General features: G+C 38.8%; 1 protein-coding gene across 1 annotated transcript; it reads right to left on the bottom strand.

The window, feature by feature from the left end:
- Positions 1 to 1,998: 1,998 nt before the first annotated feature.
- Positions 1,999 to 18,832, bottom strand: mettl1 (methyltransferase 1, tRNA methylguanosine). Its single transcript, XM_020937017.2, has 6 exons — positions 18,616 to 18,832; positions 16,447 to 16,577; positions 15,042 to 15,226; positions 6,364 to 6,477; positions 3,077 to 3,178; positions 1,999 to 2,341 (listed from the first exon to the last, which is right to left on the bottom strand). Exons 1-6 carry the CDS (start codon positions 18,693 to 18,695, stop codon positions 2,213 to 2,215), a joined length of 741 nt encoding a protein of 246 aa, XP_020792676.1. The 5' UTR covers positions 18,696 to 18,832; the 3' UTR covers positions 1,999 to 2,212.
- Between the last annotated feature and the right edge of the window lie 872 nt (positions 18,833 to 19,704).

The raw sequence follows: 19,704 nt of genomic DNA, 5'->3' as shown, positions 1-19,704 counted from the left end.
TTCCTTCGATGTAACAGCTCTATACGGACTCTGATCGTGCCTGGATTACAGAATTAAACTGTAAATGTTTTTTTTTTGGGGGGGGGGGGGTTATGTTTACACACAAAGAGCTGCTGCCTCTGTAAACATCAGATTAACCTTTGACCCCAATAACGAGCCCACGCCGTGATCTGACGCCAACTTCTGTCATGAAGCTAAACGCAGCATCTGTATTGCAGGAGATGATGACGGTTCCGAACGCCTAGAGCCAAGAGTTTGATGTTGTTTTGGTGCTAAAATGATGTTCAAAAGATGACTCATGGGGCTTTGCTGCTAAAGCCAAAATCAAAACATGTTGGACAATTTCAGAAGCAGGATTTCAGCATTTTCAGAGAATGCATTCCCTCAAATAAATCGTATAGGGGGGTGTTATATGTTAAAACTGGGAGAAGTTAGACTTTCTAATATAGGACTAAAGCTCTTATATTACACAGAATGGACTCTTCTGAGCTTTAAGTCATGTTAGAATGTTGTTACTTCATCAAAAACAGACCTGGAGTTGTCCTTTGATTCATTCACACATGGTTGAGTAATCCTGCATTATGAGTCTGTGTACATCTCCAAAGTCAATGAAAATTCACTGCTGGCGACAGAGACATATGTCTATGAAGAAAATTCAGTCCTGCGGTTCTTAAGAGGAAGTCAGTGGAAGATCAATATTACCATTTATGATAAAAAATATTGATCTATGGAGGTTATAGTTGATTACTAAATCCTAAAAAGCATGAAATGTCTTGTTAAACATTCCCTTATCAGGAGACTTCAGCTCCTCCACAGATTCTAAACGCTTGAAGAGTTATTCCCTGTGTCTGTGCCCTGCAGCGCCTCAGACCTGCTCCATCCTGTCCTCCGCCTCACTAAATACAACTGTAAAACCAAAGCTCCACAAATCTATAAATCTAACATGAACGTGGGAAGGAGAATACAGCGCCCTATACAAGTAATGTCTCCATCCACCTATTCAAATCAAATAAAAAATTATAATTGATCAAAACAAGGCTATGCAGGACTAATTAATGCTCAAGTGTGTGACTAGACTCAATTAACGTACATGTTTTATGTACCTACAATAGTGTGAAGACATTTTGTGCTTGTGTCTGTTATAGATTTATAATTTATGACACCCATGGATCATTATGTTATTTGCACAGTTTAACTCACAACATTCATGCAAGACAACTTAATAAAAAAAACAAGTCTGCTGTCTTCTGTATTGGGAAACTCTGGTTCCCAGAGGGAGCTGACGTCTCTGTAAACATCATCAAAACAAAAACACTGCAACTCTTGTGGACAGCTGCACATCACACCAGCGAGAAGTGGATTTTTTTTCAGTTGTACCAAAATGACAATACGATGCTGCTAAATCGTACACGTTTCACTGATCAAGAAAATAAGATTGGAGAACGAAGTAGAGAGCTCTGAGTGTGTGCTGGTGAAGATGAAAACACGGGCTGATGAGCAATATGATGTTTGGAAAATTCTAGGAATGCACCGATCCAGTTTTTTTTTTTTTCAGTTCTGATACCGATATCAATACTTTGGCTTCACATATCTGCCAGTGCCCAATATTAACCGATACCAGTGTAGGGACAGAAAATGGCATTTATTTAAAACACAGTTAACTTATAACACAAGAAATACAACTGTGTTATGTAACTTTTATTTTTCATATCACTATAGAAAAATTTTATATGAATAAAAGTTCTGGGCCAAAATCAGTTAAAGGCCCAACCTGGATAACAACTTAACCGATATTATGAAACAATTCCTGATTCGGTATTGGTGCATCCCTGCAAAATTTGTGATTAAAGACTCCTCAAACATGCAGATATGACTCCAAATACAGCTTTGAGAGGATAAATGAGAAAGGCAAACAATACAACATAGTTAAAAGCTCTGAAAGGTTGACTCTGCATATTAGGTCTGCTTTAAAATTGATGAAAAAGAATTAGAATGAAGTTTTGAGAGGATTTCAAACCCACTTTATTTTGTTGCGTTTTATTTTTGGATAGGCTTTTTATATTTAACAAAAACTATTACTCTTAAGATTTAAGCAAACTATTTGCTCATAAAGCAGCAAATATTGTGAATAAAAAAGTGGAAATATAGAAAATATGTACACATGATTTTACATTATAATACAACATGTCAGTGGTACAGAACTTAAGAATCCTTAGTTTAGATCCTGGTTTGGATCCTGGACTCGTCTGAAAACGGCGAGGTAGTTTTTTCCTCCGTTTCTCAGCACCTTCTTGCCCTCCTCTGTACAGGTGCCCAGGCGACCCACGATGATGTCATCAGCCTTCACAAAAAGAGAGTACAATGACATTGAAATGTTTGTGGAGAGCAAATACAGAACTTTGTAAAAAAGGATTTTAAAATACATACATATAACAAAACACAACTGTGTGTCCCTGAGGTAGACATGTTCAATTCATTAATAAATGAACAGTTTTAAGCTGATTTATTTACAATTATAAAAACATTAGACATGTTGTTTGTTTATCTGATCAGAAAGCAGAATGAACCTCACATGAGTTGTTCATTTGAGTTGCCAGTTTAAATACTGAAATCCAGTTGGTTTAAACCTAAAATGTCTCTCTGATCTGAATGGTCTCTACCTCAACCCCAGCACCTGCACCAATCATGAATCAGTGCTGGTACAGCCTCTGCAGCTGCAATATATGCTGTCAATATACTGAGAATGAAGAAAAGCAACTATTTGGGCATGATTTTAAGAGAATATATTAATACAATATAATACACTTGTAGACCTAAGTTATAAGACAGTTGTATCCCAGGATTTGGGACATAATATTAATATGCTCATGGGCTATTTTTGTCAGTGAGCTCTAGATGTATCCTACAATCATATTTCTTTCCACAAATTGGTTAAGTTTAATAAAAGAAAACAATATGAATCTCAATATTGTTGCTATTCCCATTTCTATAACTGTATTATAAGAATCTATTTATTTTTTGTTCATCACCCATCCCTTTAACAACTGACATTTAACATTTCACATCCTTTACATACCAGGTCCTCCTCTGAGACTCTGGTGAACAGCGGGTGTTCGGTGAAATGTTTGACCATCCAGAGATGCACCTCCTCCACGTCTGTGTTCGTGTAAACCAGCCCCTGCATGCCCAGACAAAACCATATTTACTCACCAAACATCACCGTCAATCATTACACATTATACCAGGTTTTTTGGTCAATTCTCTTTAAATTGTGTCAAAAGTTCCAACGTGTTCTGCCCATGTCACCACCTCCACAGAGCAAAGCGCGAGGACAGAGATAAAAATATCCAGAGCCACAGAGGCCAGTGACCTGCGCTCTGAAGTTTACTTTAGTACTGCTGATAACTTCACTAGAATCAGGATTCACAGAAAACTGATGCTGACACACATTCAGCGGCCACAGTCTGCACGTAAAGCCCTGCTCACTAAATCCAGACATGTTTCAACCCGGGGAGACTCTGGCACAAACACGCAGAAAGTATTAGATGTTTTTGAACGATAGTGAGTTAGTTTTGGTGCTCAGATCCTGGCAGAAGACACCGCGATGAAGGAGTGGCTGATTAAATGACATTTAGGAGATGGGAGGGTGAAGAGAGCGACGGGGACGATGAGAGGATGAAGAGAGTGAAGGGGACAATGAGAGGATGAGGAGAGGGAAGGGGGCGACAAGAGGATGAAGAGAGTGAAGGGGACGACGAGAGGATGAGAAGTGTGAAATAGGGCTGTCACAATAACCGCGGTACTAAGAGGTCCACCGCGGTGCATGTTGGGCCACCGCGATCACAGCACGTGACCACGTGACCCGATCCAGAGTCCTGCGCAGGTCCATTTTTAGAGACCCACACCCACCCAGACGTTTCACCCGTTACCGCCCATGCTCGTGATAATCCAGAACTAACCCAGGACTAACCCAGGACTAACCCAGGACTAAGGTGCACCCGCAAAGACGTCAGGTGACCGTAGGCGAAAGGACCGGCGCAGAGCTCCACTCAGCCGTGGATTTAAATGCGACCGTCACCCGATTGCGTGCTCGTGCTAGGGGCTCTCTCTCTTAAGTCCGCAGGTACCTTAGCCAGTCCAGGACTCTGACCCGAGCTGCCACAGTGAGAGCTGGAGAGATGCAGCGGCACTTGTTCCAAAGCCAAATGTTACTTCTCCCACGCTACACATGCTATATACACACAAGAACCAAGGTACATGTGCATCTGCACAACAAGCGCATCATTGGGGAGAGTTTTCAGAGCTAGAAATATTGTCACTCCGGAGGATGTGGGGTGGGGGAGGGCGTGCGGTAACACCACATACCGCGCTGTTGAGCCACTATATCGCACCGCAGGAGAAATTCCCTAACAGCAGTAGTCCTAGTGTGAAGTCGATCCTCGCATCGTCCCCTTCACTCTCATCCTCCACTCATTGTCCCCTTCATGAAAAAAACATTTTCAGGAGTCTATGGTCAATACAAGCGTTCCTGATTTGTTTAACAGCACAAATCAGGGCTCCTGCTGTGGTTAAAGTCATTATGGTCAGATTGTGTTAAAATGACTCTCAAATTAACAAACAATGCCTCTCTCTGATCTGAACGGTCACTACCTAAACCCCAGCACCTACAGTCAATGAGTCAGTGCTAGTGCAGCCTCTGCAGCTCAGGGAGGGAATTCTGGAGGTTCTGAGCTTTCACATGAGGCCTGAACATAAACAGAGAATGAACTTGTATGTGTCCTATATCAGCAGGTTAAGGCAAGGTCAGTTGGGACTTCTTTTTTTTTACCTTTTTTTGAGTCTGTAAGAGTACAGGCTACATACAGTTCCTTAAATGTCATAACTATCATCATTTACAAATAATGACGATAAATTGTATGTGTGATAATTTTTCACTAAATACCAGGCAAATTTGAATACAAGATTAAATCTTCTTTCAACACAGTGGATTAAAAAAAACAAAAAATCTTCTCATTTGCACAGCACACTTCTTTTTACGGTTCAATAAGGAGTTAATTGTGTGCATTGTGGGTGTGTGTAATTCCTGACCTGAGTCTAAGGACACTGGAGCTGCAGATTTACTGTGGCTGTAGGTTAATGGATATTGAGCTGATTTGTGGCTGTGTGAGAACTGTTTAGACTCTAATCGTGTTGTTAATCTGCTCTTCTCAAGTGTTAGAGCACAGAACTCAAGTGGTCTCAGGCTCATTCACTTCAAACTGTCTGAGGATTGGATCTTACAGTAGAGCAGCTATAGAGACGTGTGTTCTGAGCTGAACCTGGAGGAATCAGATTACAATCATCAACATACAACTGTGATTATTTTTAGAGTCAACTATAGGGCGGCTGCAATTAATAAACTCCTTTGAAGCTGCCTGTCAACATATTTTGACCTTTATTTGGGTAACAACTTTTTTTTTAAATCTAAATTTACATTACATTTGCGTTTACTAGTCCAATAGTCGAATCTATCTAGTCGACTAGTTGACTACTAAAATATCTATTCATCTTTACACAGTACCAATAATATAGCTAAAACCTTGTGGCCATTTCTGAAAAAATCCTTTTTAGTGAGTGGTGTGCCATTGCATCTGCCCACAAATAGTGTACCGTGACCATAGACTGAATAAAGAAGTGGGCTAAGGGAGTGTGACATCTCCCACAGTGTTTGGCTCTAGGCAAATGAAGCTCATGAGGCTAGCAGACATAGAAGCGAATCATGGATCTATTAAAATAACTGGATAGGGTGTTCGGCTGACAGGGCACCTACAACTTTCAAAAATGTTGAATTTTGTGTCAATTTTTACCTATTTTTATATCAAAATCCTTCAGTTGTCTTAAAAAATGCTTTATAAAATTGTTAGCTCCGGCTTTGCTCTGCTCTCGCTCCTCTCGCTATGATTGGTCAAAGTGATAGCGTGATACATGAGACTGCGCTCCGTGCATGCGCTCACGTGCATTGGCGTGTGTCCGCGTGAGAAAAGAGCACTACTGCGCATGCTCGGTTGGCCCACAGCCACCGGAAGTCTCTCGCCGGGCTAAAGGCGAATCTGGAATCATGCACCATTGAGCTCGGCCCATTGACTTAAATGGGTGGCCATTTTGAAACCCCTGGAGCGAATTAAAAACAAGTTCCACATTAGGAAAAGGAATTTATTTATGGACAAAATAGCAAAATAAAAACACCAGGATCAAGTACAGCATGTTAATATGAACATAAAGTCAAATGGAGTTGATGGAGCCAGAAGAGCAATATTTGGAACACTATATCCATTTATATACAGTCTATGACCTGGACACACAAAAAACAGAACATATACGTACCCCAATTCTCAAAGTGTACGCGTATTCAGCCAACAGAGTGGGGCTGATGATTCTCCATTTGTGCTTGTTCTTCTTAAAATGTGGATCCGGAAACAGGAAAAACATCTTGCTGAGCTGTAAGACATAAAAAAAAAAAAAAAAAAGAAACTGTCAAAGCAGCACAGCATCTGAAAACACAAACCTTCTATTTTTAACCAATAAAAAGCACTTTAAAAGGATTGTTATGCATTTTTTTTGCAGGTCCGAGTGTCATTAAACTCATCTCCATGGAAACAAGTGTGTGACACCATCAGGCAAAGTTACAGTGTTCTCTGGAGGTATTTTTTAGACATAAGTAACACATGTAACTGAATAAATACAATATAAATACGTGTAATGCCATACTGTGGAACATTTCTGGTAAATAGTGTGACAACTTAACACATAAACATTTCAAATAATTTCCATCCTAAGAAATTTTGGTAACACTTTAGTTTAGGGACCACTTCTTAACAGCTAGCTAACAGACAAATGCATAATAAGTGCTTAATTACATATGTTTAGCAGTGTTGTACATGAATAAGTTCATTGAACACATTCATTTTTCAGTGAACTTTGAACTGAATGCAACCCATTTGTAAATCAAGAACTTGAACCTGAATTTGTTCAGATTACGTGAGATGAACGACATCACTGTTGGGCTTCAATTAAACATTGGAATTAGTTTTTACCTGTTGAGTCGAGTGAAAAAGTCTGCCCGCACTTTTTAAACTGCATGTTGCGCTGTTACTCACTTGCGCTTGTGTGTGCAATGCATCTTGGGTAATGTAGTGTGAAGTAAGGATGGGCATGATTAGTCGACTAATCAATCGTTAACAATTTCATCAATCACGTTCATTTTTAATCGACAAACTGAATGTAGGTTGCTGTGTGAGACGAGGCAGCATCTGACAGAGCAAACACTAGAGTTGCAGCCTCACGGTCCCACATTTCAGCTCAGGCACCTCCTTAGAGATCACTGTACCACTCACTGAATGCTCTTACATGCACATCAGTGTCCTGGGTATGATCAGGTTTTTTGAGTATCCTGATTTCGTCATGGTGCATGTAAACACAGTATCCTGGTTACTGCAACATAAAGTTGAGTGCACATGCGTCCAAAACACAAACAATTTTCAGTCTTTTCATCACAACATAAATAAATTGAGTGAAATGACTGAACTAAAGAGCTGAGCTTGACCTGCACACGTCTGATCTCTGAAAACATGAACCATCTCCAACGTGATATATGCACCGTTTAGTCATAAGTTAGTTTGAAAAATAAGTTCAGCCTTTCATTTACATATCTCACCTAAAAATAAAATTAACTGAACTTTGAACTAGTTCAGAATTAAATTTATGAACTATGAACATGAACAGTTCACTTTGAAAATGTGTGAACTGAATTTTGAACTAGTTCATGAAAAGTGTGAACTTGCATAACACTGTTAGTATTTATAAAGTAATTTCGATGCATTTTTGCCTAAGGATGTATTTTGTAAGTATTAAGCCATGAACTGTTGGAGATTACAATAGATGTTTTTGAGTCTGAAATCTTAATAAGCTTTAATAAGTGTTTGATAAATACCAACTAATAGCTAAGTAAGAGCAAATAAGCATATAAATTACCACTTAGTTAGCGATTAATATGTGGTCCCTAAACTAAAGTGTCACCGGAATCTTGATACTCAATTTGTCCGGTCAAGCTGTAATGAAGGGAAACAGGGGCAGATTTTTTACATTCAAATAGCTCTTATTCAGAAACTAGAGGGACTATTGAAATAAGTAAGGTATTAGAATGTAGGAAAGAGTTAACACTCCAACAGGGTAAAGTTAAACCTGTGATATTCTTTCAAGTTTTTGCCAAAAATTTTAAAACTCATGTTGGTAACGGAGGGAATGAAATATGCAGCACTTTTTGGGCAATAAATACAAACAGTGATAACTAGCGGTTCTCACTTACATATCCTTAACAAACTGGTTTGAATATTTGCTTCATATAGTTTTCTACCATATGGTACAAGATTAGGTTGAAAAACCTCTTACTTTTTGAGTCATGAGATTTTTTATTAAGAAAGGTCATGGTAACGGAGGAAAAATTGTTCAAGCAAGTAGAAGGTGCATGATTTTTTCTTTCCAATACTTTAATATTACTTCAAAATGAAAGGAAACTATTTCTATAAAATATGTCAGTCCTTCCAAGCAAATTTTTATCATTTTAAATACATTTATTTATTTTTTAATCATGTACCTTCATCAACAGTTCAAATATAATAACACAAGATATGATGAAATACATCCATTTATTTACATGATTTGCAGGTCTTTGAAATTTGAGAAATAATTTTTGTTCCATGTTTCATACATGGTCTGTTTAAAACGTATGTAACTTTAGAACCAAAAATGGTACAGAAAAAAGGTAAACAGTTTCATAAACTAGAGTACATATGTATCTGTTGAATACATTTTTATATCAGATGCATTAACTTGAATTTTTGGCCTTGTTGTTTACTTCTGCTTGACCCCAATACAGATTCCGATACCACGACGATAATAAAAAACAATCTTTAGACATTAGAATGTTATTTTCAACAGTATATCATTGTACTTTCTTTCATATTTGATACTTTTGACAAGTCTATAAAGCAATAACATCCACATGGAGACAAGCAGGTAGCAGACCCCCCATCAGAAAAGTGACATATTCCACCTTTTAAAATGTCATCGCTCTGCAGTGGTCGGAAAATCCCTCCAAGACTTTTCCCCCGTAAAGTTTCCATACATCGACAAGTGCACGGGAGCAGGCCCCAGTGATAGTAGCCTGGCTATTACATTAAACGCCCCAAGCTGTAGGTTTTTTACTAGCTTAAATAAATAATGTCAGGAATAGACAGAAAGATATGGTCTAATCACTAGGGAAGACTACAGCCCGAGGGGAGCAGTTAGAAAGTGGAAAATCCTTTACTTAAAGATGATTTTGTGAAGAAAAAGCTATATTTTTTTAAGTTTGAGAAAGGGCTGGTTCAACAGTCCATGCATGTAAGGAAGAAGACGCATTGGAAATACATTAGGACACTGTGCTGGGTGGGCGACCACTTCCCTGCTTATAAAAACGGGTCATGAACACAGTTGGGTCAAACTCAACACTACAGTAGATACGTAAAGTTATACAGACAAACTGTAAAGGTGTCTGTTAATCTGTGATGAACTGATACCTTATAAATCTCTTGGGGTGTTTCCCTAGTCTGATTTGCATCGGTTTCAGTCCTGGTTCTGTCCTATTTTTGTGCTGGTTTCGTCCTGGGTTTAGTCTTGAGGTTTCGCCCTGGGGTTTCCGTTCTGGGTTTCCGTCCTGGGTTTCATCTAGTCTTTAGTCTTGGGTTTCGTACTGGGTTTCATACTGGGGTTTTGTACTGGGGTTTCGTACTGGGGTTTCGTCCTGGGTTTCATTTAGTCTTTAGTCTTGGGTTCCGTACTGGGGTTTCGTCCTGGGGTTTCGTCCTGGGGTTTCGTCCTGGGGTTTCGTCCTGGGTTTCATTTAGTCTTTAGTCTTGGGTTTCGTACTGGGGTTTCGTACTGGGGTTTCGTAACTTTTGTAAAATTCTGGTTTCTTTTGTAAACTTCTATGTAAATGTACATAGGGGTTTTTTTTTTGGTTACTTTATGTCTATGGAAGGTTTTCCTCAATAGTAGAACAAACACAAGCACAGTTGGCAAAGTATTTAGCACGCATTTGCATGAAAATATGTCTCTGGAATGATACACAGTTGCATGCGTGCTTAAATAGAGCAGCACAAACCAACTAGATTTCATTACGATATTCAAACCATTTATGCCATATTGAATAATAAACACTGCTTTTCTTTTCTTTTCTTTTCTTTGCATGGAATGTTCCACGCTACATGTCTGCCTCGCATTTATTCAATTACGGGTGTTTTATAGCTCAAAAACAGAAGTTCTTACTGTGTGCAGGCTTGCTTCTCCATAGATCTGACCATAAATGTGTCTCCTTTGTGATGACAGAGTTTATTGATAACAGGTTGACAGTAGCTCAGTTGTAAAGCATTTGTCTGCGGTTTGAATACAGCTCCCTACATATAACCATCATTGTTTGAGAAAAAAATTCCAGAACGTTCACAGTTTTAAAGTTCCAGACCCGGTGCAGGACTCTGTAATGTGTCCCTATTTTTGGCCAGTTTGATACCCACCAACAGTAAAAAGAGGCACACATTGTTACTTGTAAAATATAGAAAAGCTGCTTAAAAATGACCAAAACACAAAGAAAATGTGACTATACTGACTCACATTGGTGCCGAGTGCGTAACAGTTTTTCTTAATTACGTAATTACTCGTTTCACAATTGTATTATTACCAACCAACCCAAACCAGGCATGTCCCAGTATTTTATTTTGAAAATCTGGCCACCCTATGAACTGTAGAGTCAGCAATTGCTCAAATAATCAGTGTACATTTTTCAATGTAAAGTAAAAACGTACTTTAATAGAGTGACCTGAAATAACAGCACTTTTACACACTTTTGTCCGGTCTCGGCTCCGTGCATCTGGAAAGCTGCTCGACTTGGCCCGCTGCCTGTGCACATGCTGTACAAATAAAGGGCCTTATTCGATTAAAAAACATCTATATAATGTATGGCTTAAACACGTCATGGGTACAGTAATCACTCCCTTGTGTACTTTTACTACTTCATCTCCCCGCGCTGGGCTACTTGAGGTGAACTTCAATGCCCAACTTGACCCCGGTTCAGTCCACGCGATGTAATCTACCGAAGTCAAAAGATTACCGCTGCTAATTGGCTAACGGGCTATGCAAAGCTGCGCGTACCCGTCAATGGCGCTTTTGTGCGAATGTATTTCTCGATTTATTAAGCATTCCTTTAAAATTAATCCGTGCCATATGTAAAATATAATGGGGGAAGTGCTCGGAAAACTTGGCACGGCCTTGGATTTTGGGGTTAAGCCTAATTTAAGGTTATAAAAGGTAACGTTTAATGAGCAATTACTGAACTGCGGGTCCATTGTACAAGAACAGGGATTAGTTTATATGTTTACCTTAATGTGTAGGGCTCATTTCAAAAGCCAGGCTTGAAATAAATTACCTAAAATTACCCGTATAAGGATCAACCAAGCATGCATTTTTCATTTAGATCTGGGAAGCTTGCCATGTACAGTTTGAAGTGGAAGGGGGCTTGTATGTAACATTATAGAGCTCTACTGTAAAAAGAAAATATGGAAGTATTATGAATTGGCATTAGGCGTACGAAATATGCAGGTAGTGATGGATGGGCTTGTCATGGAGATACTTAAGGGAGAGAAATCAGTGAGTTTTTGTTTAAAGTTATTAGAGCCATGGGGTGAAAAAGCTCCATAAACATCACATATGTGGAGGATTATGGAGCTGACATGTACTGTAATGCATTAAGGTTTAGTGAGGGGCTTAAGGTGGAAGACCTCGCTTCACCCTCAAGTTTAGCCCAAGGTTCATGGGAGGACTGGGGTTTGGAGACTTGGGGCGCAAGGGGGGATCCTGGACAAGAAATCACAGTAATCAATTAAGTTGATGATGGTGTTAGTCGACCAAAATTTATACCAGTCAACTTATCATTTTGTTTAAATTATAAGGACTCATGTGGGACAACGGCAGAAAAGAGTGAATAAGGCTGCTGCACACTACAGCAGTTTGTCAAACTCACATTCACAGAGGCCAAAATCAAAAACTGGGACTAAGTCGAGGGCCAAACTAAATATTTATTGAAAAATTTCAACAACATCTGCAAGTTTTCTCTTCTTTAGAGATGTAATATTAAACCTTTTCTTATTAAAATAAATGTTTAATTATAGTTTTGCTTAAACACTGAATCCAGAACAAGCAAAACATAAAATAATAACACAATTTCAAATAAAGTCTATCTGTATCCAGTAGGCAGCTCTAACCCAAATATAATTGTATCGCAGGCAAAATTTGGCCCCCGGGCCTGAGTTTGACATGTCTGCACTACACGATTTTTTGGTCTTAAACAACTTATAAACATGTGACAAAAAGCGCACACTACAGACACGACAAGAATCTTATGACACTTCAAATCTCTGATCACAAAGACTGCAGTGGGATCTGTCAGCAGACCACAGGATATAAAGTTGTGAGTGCGATCGCATCAGCTATTTCCTGTCTACATTAAAACCACTTGCTCTGAGACACTTTAAGTGTTCAAAAGATTAGAGCTCTGCACTTCTAGTTTAGATACAAGTCAAAACTGTGTTATTATTATTTGTGAAATGTGCTGCAATACTTCAGATACATGAGTTTTGATGCATAAAAGGCTAGTGATAAAGTCCACAGGAAGTAGAGTCACTATCATGAATCTGCAGCTTCACCTCAATCCGTGCGCTGTGTGGATGTAAACAGACAAACATAAAGAACTATCTTGCGGTTTTACTTTTAAAGAATGCCTCAAACTGGATTAATACTGTGCTTTTGTGGACTGGACGTCATAATTTGCGGAGGACAATTTCTATGGATAATGTGAATGAGTTGCTTTAATTTAAATTTACCACTTTACGAGAGGTGACTAATAAAGTCTTCTCATTATTTTCGCTATTTTATATTTTCATGTCCGTCACTCCTCTGTGCCTGACGCTGTGTTTTATTGGCTGTTGCCGTAGCATTGCTGATGTTTAGTGGTTACGAGCTGACAGTGACACTACACACGAGGAGCACACACACACGAGGAGCACACGCACAAAATGCATACACGCACACATGCACACACACATGAGGAGCGCACACACACGAGGAGCACACGTGCACACACACGCACAGGCACACACACAGGCACACACACGAGGAGCGCAGCGGCTTCAAAATCGCACATGTCACGAGACACAAGACACAAAGTCGGATCACGCCCCCCTGAACTCAGGGAGAAGAAAACTGTAGCCTAAATCAGGCGGCCTTTAGCTGAACATTTGGTATTTTTTGGTATTTACCTGTAAAAATGCAGATTAAACTCCTGATTCACAAGTTTCATCTGTCTTTCTAGTACTTTTTCTGCATAAATAGTAGTGTTTGCATGTGTTCCGCCTGCAGGTGTAGTCTTGTGAGTGCCGTTTGGGTCAGATACGCAGAGATACAGAATAGTTTTGAGAGCTTACGAGCTCTTACACACGCAATAAGGGAGTAACTATAAAGCTGTTATATTATTGATGCCTTTAAAAGTGTATCACCTAAAATTAGAGAGCTGCCCATTTATAGAGAAAAATAATATCATTAAAAACTACACAACACAATGTTTAACAAACAACTTAAAGGCAAATGGGACAAGAATTACATGACTTTAGTTAAAGCACTAAAAGAGGCAAATCAAAGCATCGCGTGAAGTCAAGAAAAACTGCCTGATCTTCACCTGCACAAATAAATAGCCATGATTATTTAAATCATAGCTGAAATGCCAATTATTCCAGTGTTTATTTGCGTAGAGAGAAGCGGTTACTAAATTACAGAATTAGAGCAATAAACGTGATTGTAATTGAAATTTGATTCATTGGATAGCTCCAGTTCTATTATCAGGGTTTCCAGACCATGGGCTTGGGGCCTAATGCAGACCTCAGACCAATCTTCACTGGCCCTCACGCTTTCTGCTCAATCGGTAATGCTCACATCATCAACATTCCCTGGGAGTGTGAAGTTAACTGAATGCACTGCTCTGTTAGAAGCTCTGTTACTCTGGTTAGACGTTAGATTTAGTTTTAAAACAACCTGATCATAAAGAAGTAACTTGGCTGGAACTACAGGTGAGCTGATCTGTGCTGTTCAAGAAGTCCCTCAAATAACAGTCACAAGTTACCTACCAACCATTTCAGTTAGTCACTTTCACTTTTGTTGAAGATCAAACTCCTGAACAGAACCTAAACAGTCGTAATGATCACGAGCTCAGTGATTTAAAAAGAAAAATAAAAAAAAATAAAATCACAGAGCCTGAATTTTTTTTTCTTCTTGAGTCAAACAAGCTTAAAACTTTTTTGACTGTGTTTGCCAATGTGTCACCATGGTAACTCCTAAACATTCCATCTTTACAGGTACATGTAGAACACCCCCACTGACACTGACACTTTATACTGTGACTATAAGAAAATCCTAACACCGTCATGCAGGGGTGTGCAAAAATATCGAAATATCAAGAGATTGTATTGTTTAATGTATTGCTAATACAGTATCTATATCATGGGCTGCCGTATCGATATATCGTCAAGAGTATTTTTTGGTGTACTTTACTAAATTATTTAGTTACAGAGCTACAGTTTGATGTTTTTTAGAAGAAGGAAACTCTTGCGTCACACATTTGTCATTTTCACAGTTTTGATGATTAAAATGGGCTATTTTCATATTAATTTTGCACAAGAAGTGGTTTAACAAAGACTTTTAGTATCACAGCCACGATTTAGCCTTTATTTTTTATTGAACTGTATCGAATCAATTTTAAAATATATCATATTGAATCGTAAGGGCACTGTATCGAGATGCTGTGTACACTTGAGTATAGACGGTCTGTGGGTGAGATTCGGGTTTACTTCATGTTCTATATTCTCTTATGTTAAAATGAAATTCCTTCTCCAGTGTTTTGATGCACTCTGTGTAAATCGGACCTGTCCTTTGGTGAAGAAGTTGGGCAGGTACTTCATGGCGTTGCCGCGGATACAGGCAATGTTCTGGTACTTTCCGGGCTCAGCTTCTCGAAGAGCCTTGATCCGATCTCGGACATAATCGGACACTTTGACTCTGATCTCCATCCCCAACATCAGCTGATCTGGGAACAGCGTGGACAACTCCACTGCAAAGAGAACAACGGCATTTTAGTTTGCACATCCCGCAGGGCTGGAGTGACGAAGTGACATGGACACACTCTGCTAATTACATTCTAATTGTGATGTGGCTGCTGTGACACTATGTAATTATGATGTTACCGTGATTCAGAGCTTCTAAGTTTAATGGACCTCTGCTCTCAAACATCTCCATGGAGACGAGAAGTGGCAGCTCAGTGGTGAGAGCAGAGGTCCCCCAACAACAAGATTAGACGGATTATCAACTGGACCAAGTTCTGACATGTCCTTAGGCAAGACACTTCACCCACCTTCACATTCATCAATGAGATGTATGAATGGTAGTAATGAATGACGTGAATGAATAAGGCTTTGACGAGCCTTTTGTCATTACAAGTGTAGGGCAAAGGAAGAAAGAAAGAACGAACCTTACACCAGAAAAGTTACAAAGTGCACTAAGTGATTGAATAAATGATAAAAATGTTGATGCATACCAAAACAACTGTAGTTTAAATAATGCATTCATCTGAAGGCATATTATGGCTATGATCGTAATGCTAAAAAGAGGTAAGTAATCCAACACAATCCAATCCACTTTATTTCTACAGCACGTTTTATAAACATGACCGTTTCCAAAGTGCTGCACAGACAAATGAAAACAATAAAAGACAGTCAATCATAAATAAAAAGTGTTAAAATGCATAAAGCTAAAAATGATAAAACAATGAATAAAATAAGATAAATAAAAGACACACAGGAGCACACAACTCATGCAGTGTTAAAAGCCAGGGAGTAAAAATGGTTTCTTAAGATGAGACTTAAAACTCTCCACTGTTGGGGCTGTTGGGACACGGGGGGATAGAGTGTTCCAGAGTTTAGGGCCAACCACAGAGAAGGCCCTGTCCCCCCGATTTTAAGTCTCGTTTTAGGCACCACGAGCTGGAACTGGCCCTCGGACCACAGAGAATGCATGGGGGAGTAAATCTGGATGTGGTCTGAGACGTACCGTGGGACCCGTCCATTCAAAGCTTTAAAAACAAACAATACAATCTTAAAATCACTTCTAAATCGAACAGGAAACCAATGCAAAGATGCAAGGATTGGTGTGACATGTTCTCGTTTTTTTGGTTCCTGTTAAAACTCGTGCCGTGGAGTTCTGGACTAACTAACTGACTAAACTAACTAACTGGGCTAAAGTGCGTTTTGAGAGATACCCGTGTAAATTACCAACCTAAAAGTCCTCCGTATCCACAGCCGATATCTGCAAACTCCACCTTTGGAGTCTTCTCTGAATCTGAAGCGTTCTCTTTGAAGAAGTGTGGATACAGCTCAGCCCAGTCCATCTCCTCTGGGCACACCGGACTAAAGCACAGGAAAACAGAAAAAAATGGGTAGACATCAAATAAGAGTCAAATATGCTGTCTAATCCAACCAAGTGTATTTCCTAATTTTTTACATTGGATTATGCAATTAATAAGAATAAGAGTAAAACCATTTCAAATCTGTATCTTATTTATTGTTTAGGTTCACAGACAATCTGACAAGCTGTATTAGTTTTAAGACAAATAAAACAGGAACTTTCTGAGCACTAAAAATGATTAGGCCTACAGTGCAAACATTTGTTTTGGAAATCCATGAACAGCATTGACCATTTACTTCAACATTTCAATTATCAGCATGGTTAGGGTTTCAAAATTCTAAACTGGGACACACCCGGGTTGGGATGGTTAGTATAAATACAATTATGAAAAGAGTGTGTTACATTTTATTTATTTTATTTATTTATTTGATTGGGACAGAGCATGTTAATGAACAAACATGACACAACATGAATGTAAATACACAGGATTATAGTCTAAGGCTAATTTCCATCTGTTGTCCCAAAGGGCTGGGGTCACAGGGGGTCAAACAATAAAATATTGCACACTCCACTCATTACATAATTCCCATCATACATTGTACATTCTCATGTCAGTCTGAGGAACTTCTGTTTTGCTTTATGGTCTTTCTTAAACACGGTTTTCTGTATTTTGGCAAAACAAATGACAATTTCTGCTCTTACTGGTGGGGAGGATCTGATTTAGTTAAAAATTGTGATAGTCCTGTTTTAGTCCAAGTTTAGACCTGATGTAGTCCGGGTTTAGACCTGTTGTAGTCCTGGTTTAGACCTGATGTAGTGCGGGTTTTAGACCTGATGTAGTCCGGGTTTAGACCTGATGTAGTCCGGGTTTAGACCTGATGTAGTCCGGGTTTAGACCTGATGTAGTCCGGGTTTAGACTTGGCGTTAAGTTTGGGTATCATTAAGAAGTTGTCGATACGATACATACCTCGATACAGTAAACTTTCTATTCGATATTATTTATTTCACATCGATTCAGTACGGATCAGTAAAAAATAAAGGCTAAATCATGGCTGTGATGTTAAAAGTTAAACCACTTCTTGTGCAAAGTTCATATGAAACACAAACATTTTAATCATGAAAACTGTGAAAATGTCAAATTTGCTGCATACAAAAGTTTCTGTTCTCTGCACAAACAACAAAACTGTAGCTCTGTAACAAAAATTATTTAGTAAAATACACCAAAAAATACTCTTAGTGATATATCGATACAGCAGCCCACAATATCGATACTGTATCATCACATTAAACAATATGATATATCAATATTCTGATATTTTTGCACACCCCTACCTGATGTAGTCCTGGTTTAGAACAAACTGGACAAAAATAGAGACATTTCTCATATAAAACGGAGACAAATCACTGGTTTTGTATAAATCTGCTGGGACAAGGGACACAGGACTCAAAACTGGGACTGTCCCGGTTAGGATGACCAGAATTTCAAAATAAAAAACTGGGACATCCCTGTTTTTTTGGTGGCTGATAATAATAAAATTATGAAACGAGTGCAGAATTAAGGAAAACTGTTACGCAGAGACAATTCATGACTAACATTTGATTCAGTATAGTCACATTTTCTTTGTGTTTTGGTCATTTTTAAGCAGCTTTTCTGTATTTTACCTAAACAAATGACAATGTATGACTCTCTTTACTGTTGGCAGGGATCAGATTGGTCAAAAATAGTTACGCCAGAGACATTTCTTGTATAAAACTGGGCCAAATCACTGGTTTTGGATAAATCTTCTGGGACAGGGGACACAGGACTCAAAACTGGGACTGACCTGGGTAAATAGGGATGTCTGGTCACACTGATGGTTTTGTGTTTTTGATAACTGCCTTGTATTTCAGCGTTTGTTATTGTAATCCAAACACTGCCAACCCAGTATCTACCATCTCCCCATGCACGATCCTGTAACCATGCCTTAAAATAAATCATTGCTGATATAATGTGCTGGTTAAACTCGTTGGATGTTGTCGCACACATGTACTGGACTCACTAGTCGAACTCGTGGTGCGCCATGGGGTTGGAGTGAGCTCGCTGTCTGTAAAACTTCTTCTGCGGCATGGAGGTCGTCATGTCGGCTTAGAAACGTCAACTTTTCCCCTGCGATAATGAATAAACACAACGTTATCCACCGATAATAATCCACAGCTGTCAAAAGTCACGTTTGTTTCTGAAATCGCCGGTCGTGCGTCGCCGGATTTTGACGTAATCGCCAGGGTTGCCAGGTTTGTGAAAATAGGGGGTTTCTGGGTTATGTTTTTCGGTATTTGGGTATTTTTTCCACTATAATAGCACATTGGTCTATTTTTTATCTGTACTGTGCGCACCGTGGTAACTTTTTTTGTTTATGAAATGTGCTACATTATATAAATAACGTGGATTGGATGAGATGATTATAAAGTTTGGAATTTTAATCCTTAATCAGTAAATTGTAATTTACTTAATATTATATTATGTTTATCCAGTGTATTCTGTGCAAGTGTGATTTAGTTTTTCCCTATGATCTGATTGTTGCTCAAATGAATAGATTATAAGTCTTTCTCCATAACAATAGCTTTTATTGCATTAACCTAAATGATATAGGCCTATGGGAGGAAAAATATAAAATAAAATAAAATAAAATAAATGTAGTAGTAACAGAAAAATAGAAGAAACAGAAGTTGCTATTTAATAGATTCAAGAAGGAATTGCTCATTTTTAGTTTTAGAAATCACTGCAACACAAGAGTAAACTGCCTCTGACACAAAAAAATTCTATATATTTATTGTTTTTACCTATATTTTTTTTTTTAGTACTGCTGTTATGTATTGATTTTATTATTATTTTAATTATTGATTCTACTTCCAGATACAGACGGACAGAACAGTGATGAACCAACCAGACAGTGGTGGTGAATAAGAAACAGAGCAGAGCCGTGGTGATGGACATCACAGTACCAAGCGATGGTAATATCAGGAAAAAGGAAAAGGAACATGAGAAACTAGAGAAATACCAGGGGCTCAAGGAGGAGCTGGAGAAGGTCTGGAAAGTGAAGGCATCAGTGGTGCCTGTGGTGATCAGAGCACTCGAGGCTGTAACCCCC

Source organism: Boleophthalmus pectinirostris, unplaced genomic scaffold (assembly GCF_026225935.1).
Source record: "Boleophthalmus pectinirostris isolate CB_2022bp ecotype Guang Dong unplaced genomic scaffold, ASM2622593v1 HiC_scaffold_3, whole genome shotgun sequence".
Classification (NCBI taxonomy): domain Eukaryota; kingdom Metazoa; phylum Chordata; class Actinopteri; order Gobiiformes; family Gobiidae; genus Boleophthalmus; species Boleophthalmus pectinirostris.
The sequence above is the reverse complement of the archived record's forward strand: the minus strand, read 5'-3'. Positions and strand labels throughout refer to the sequence as shown.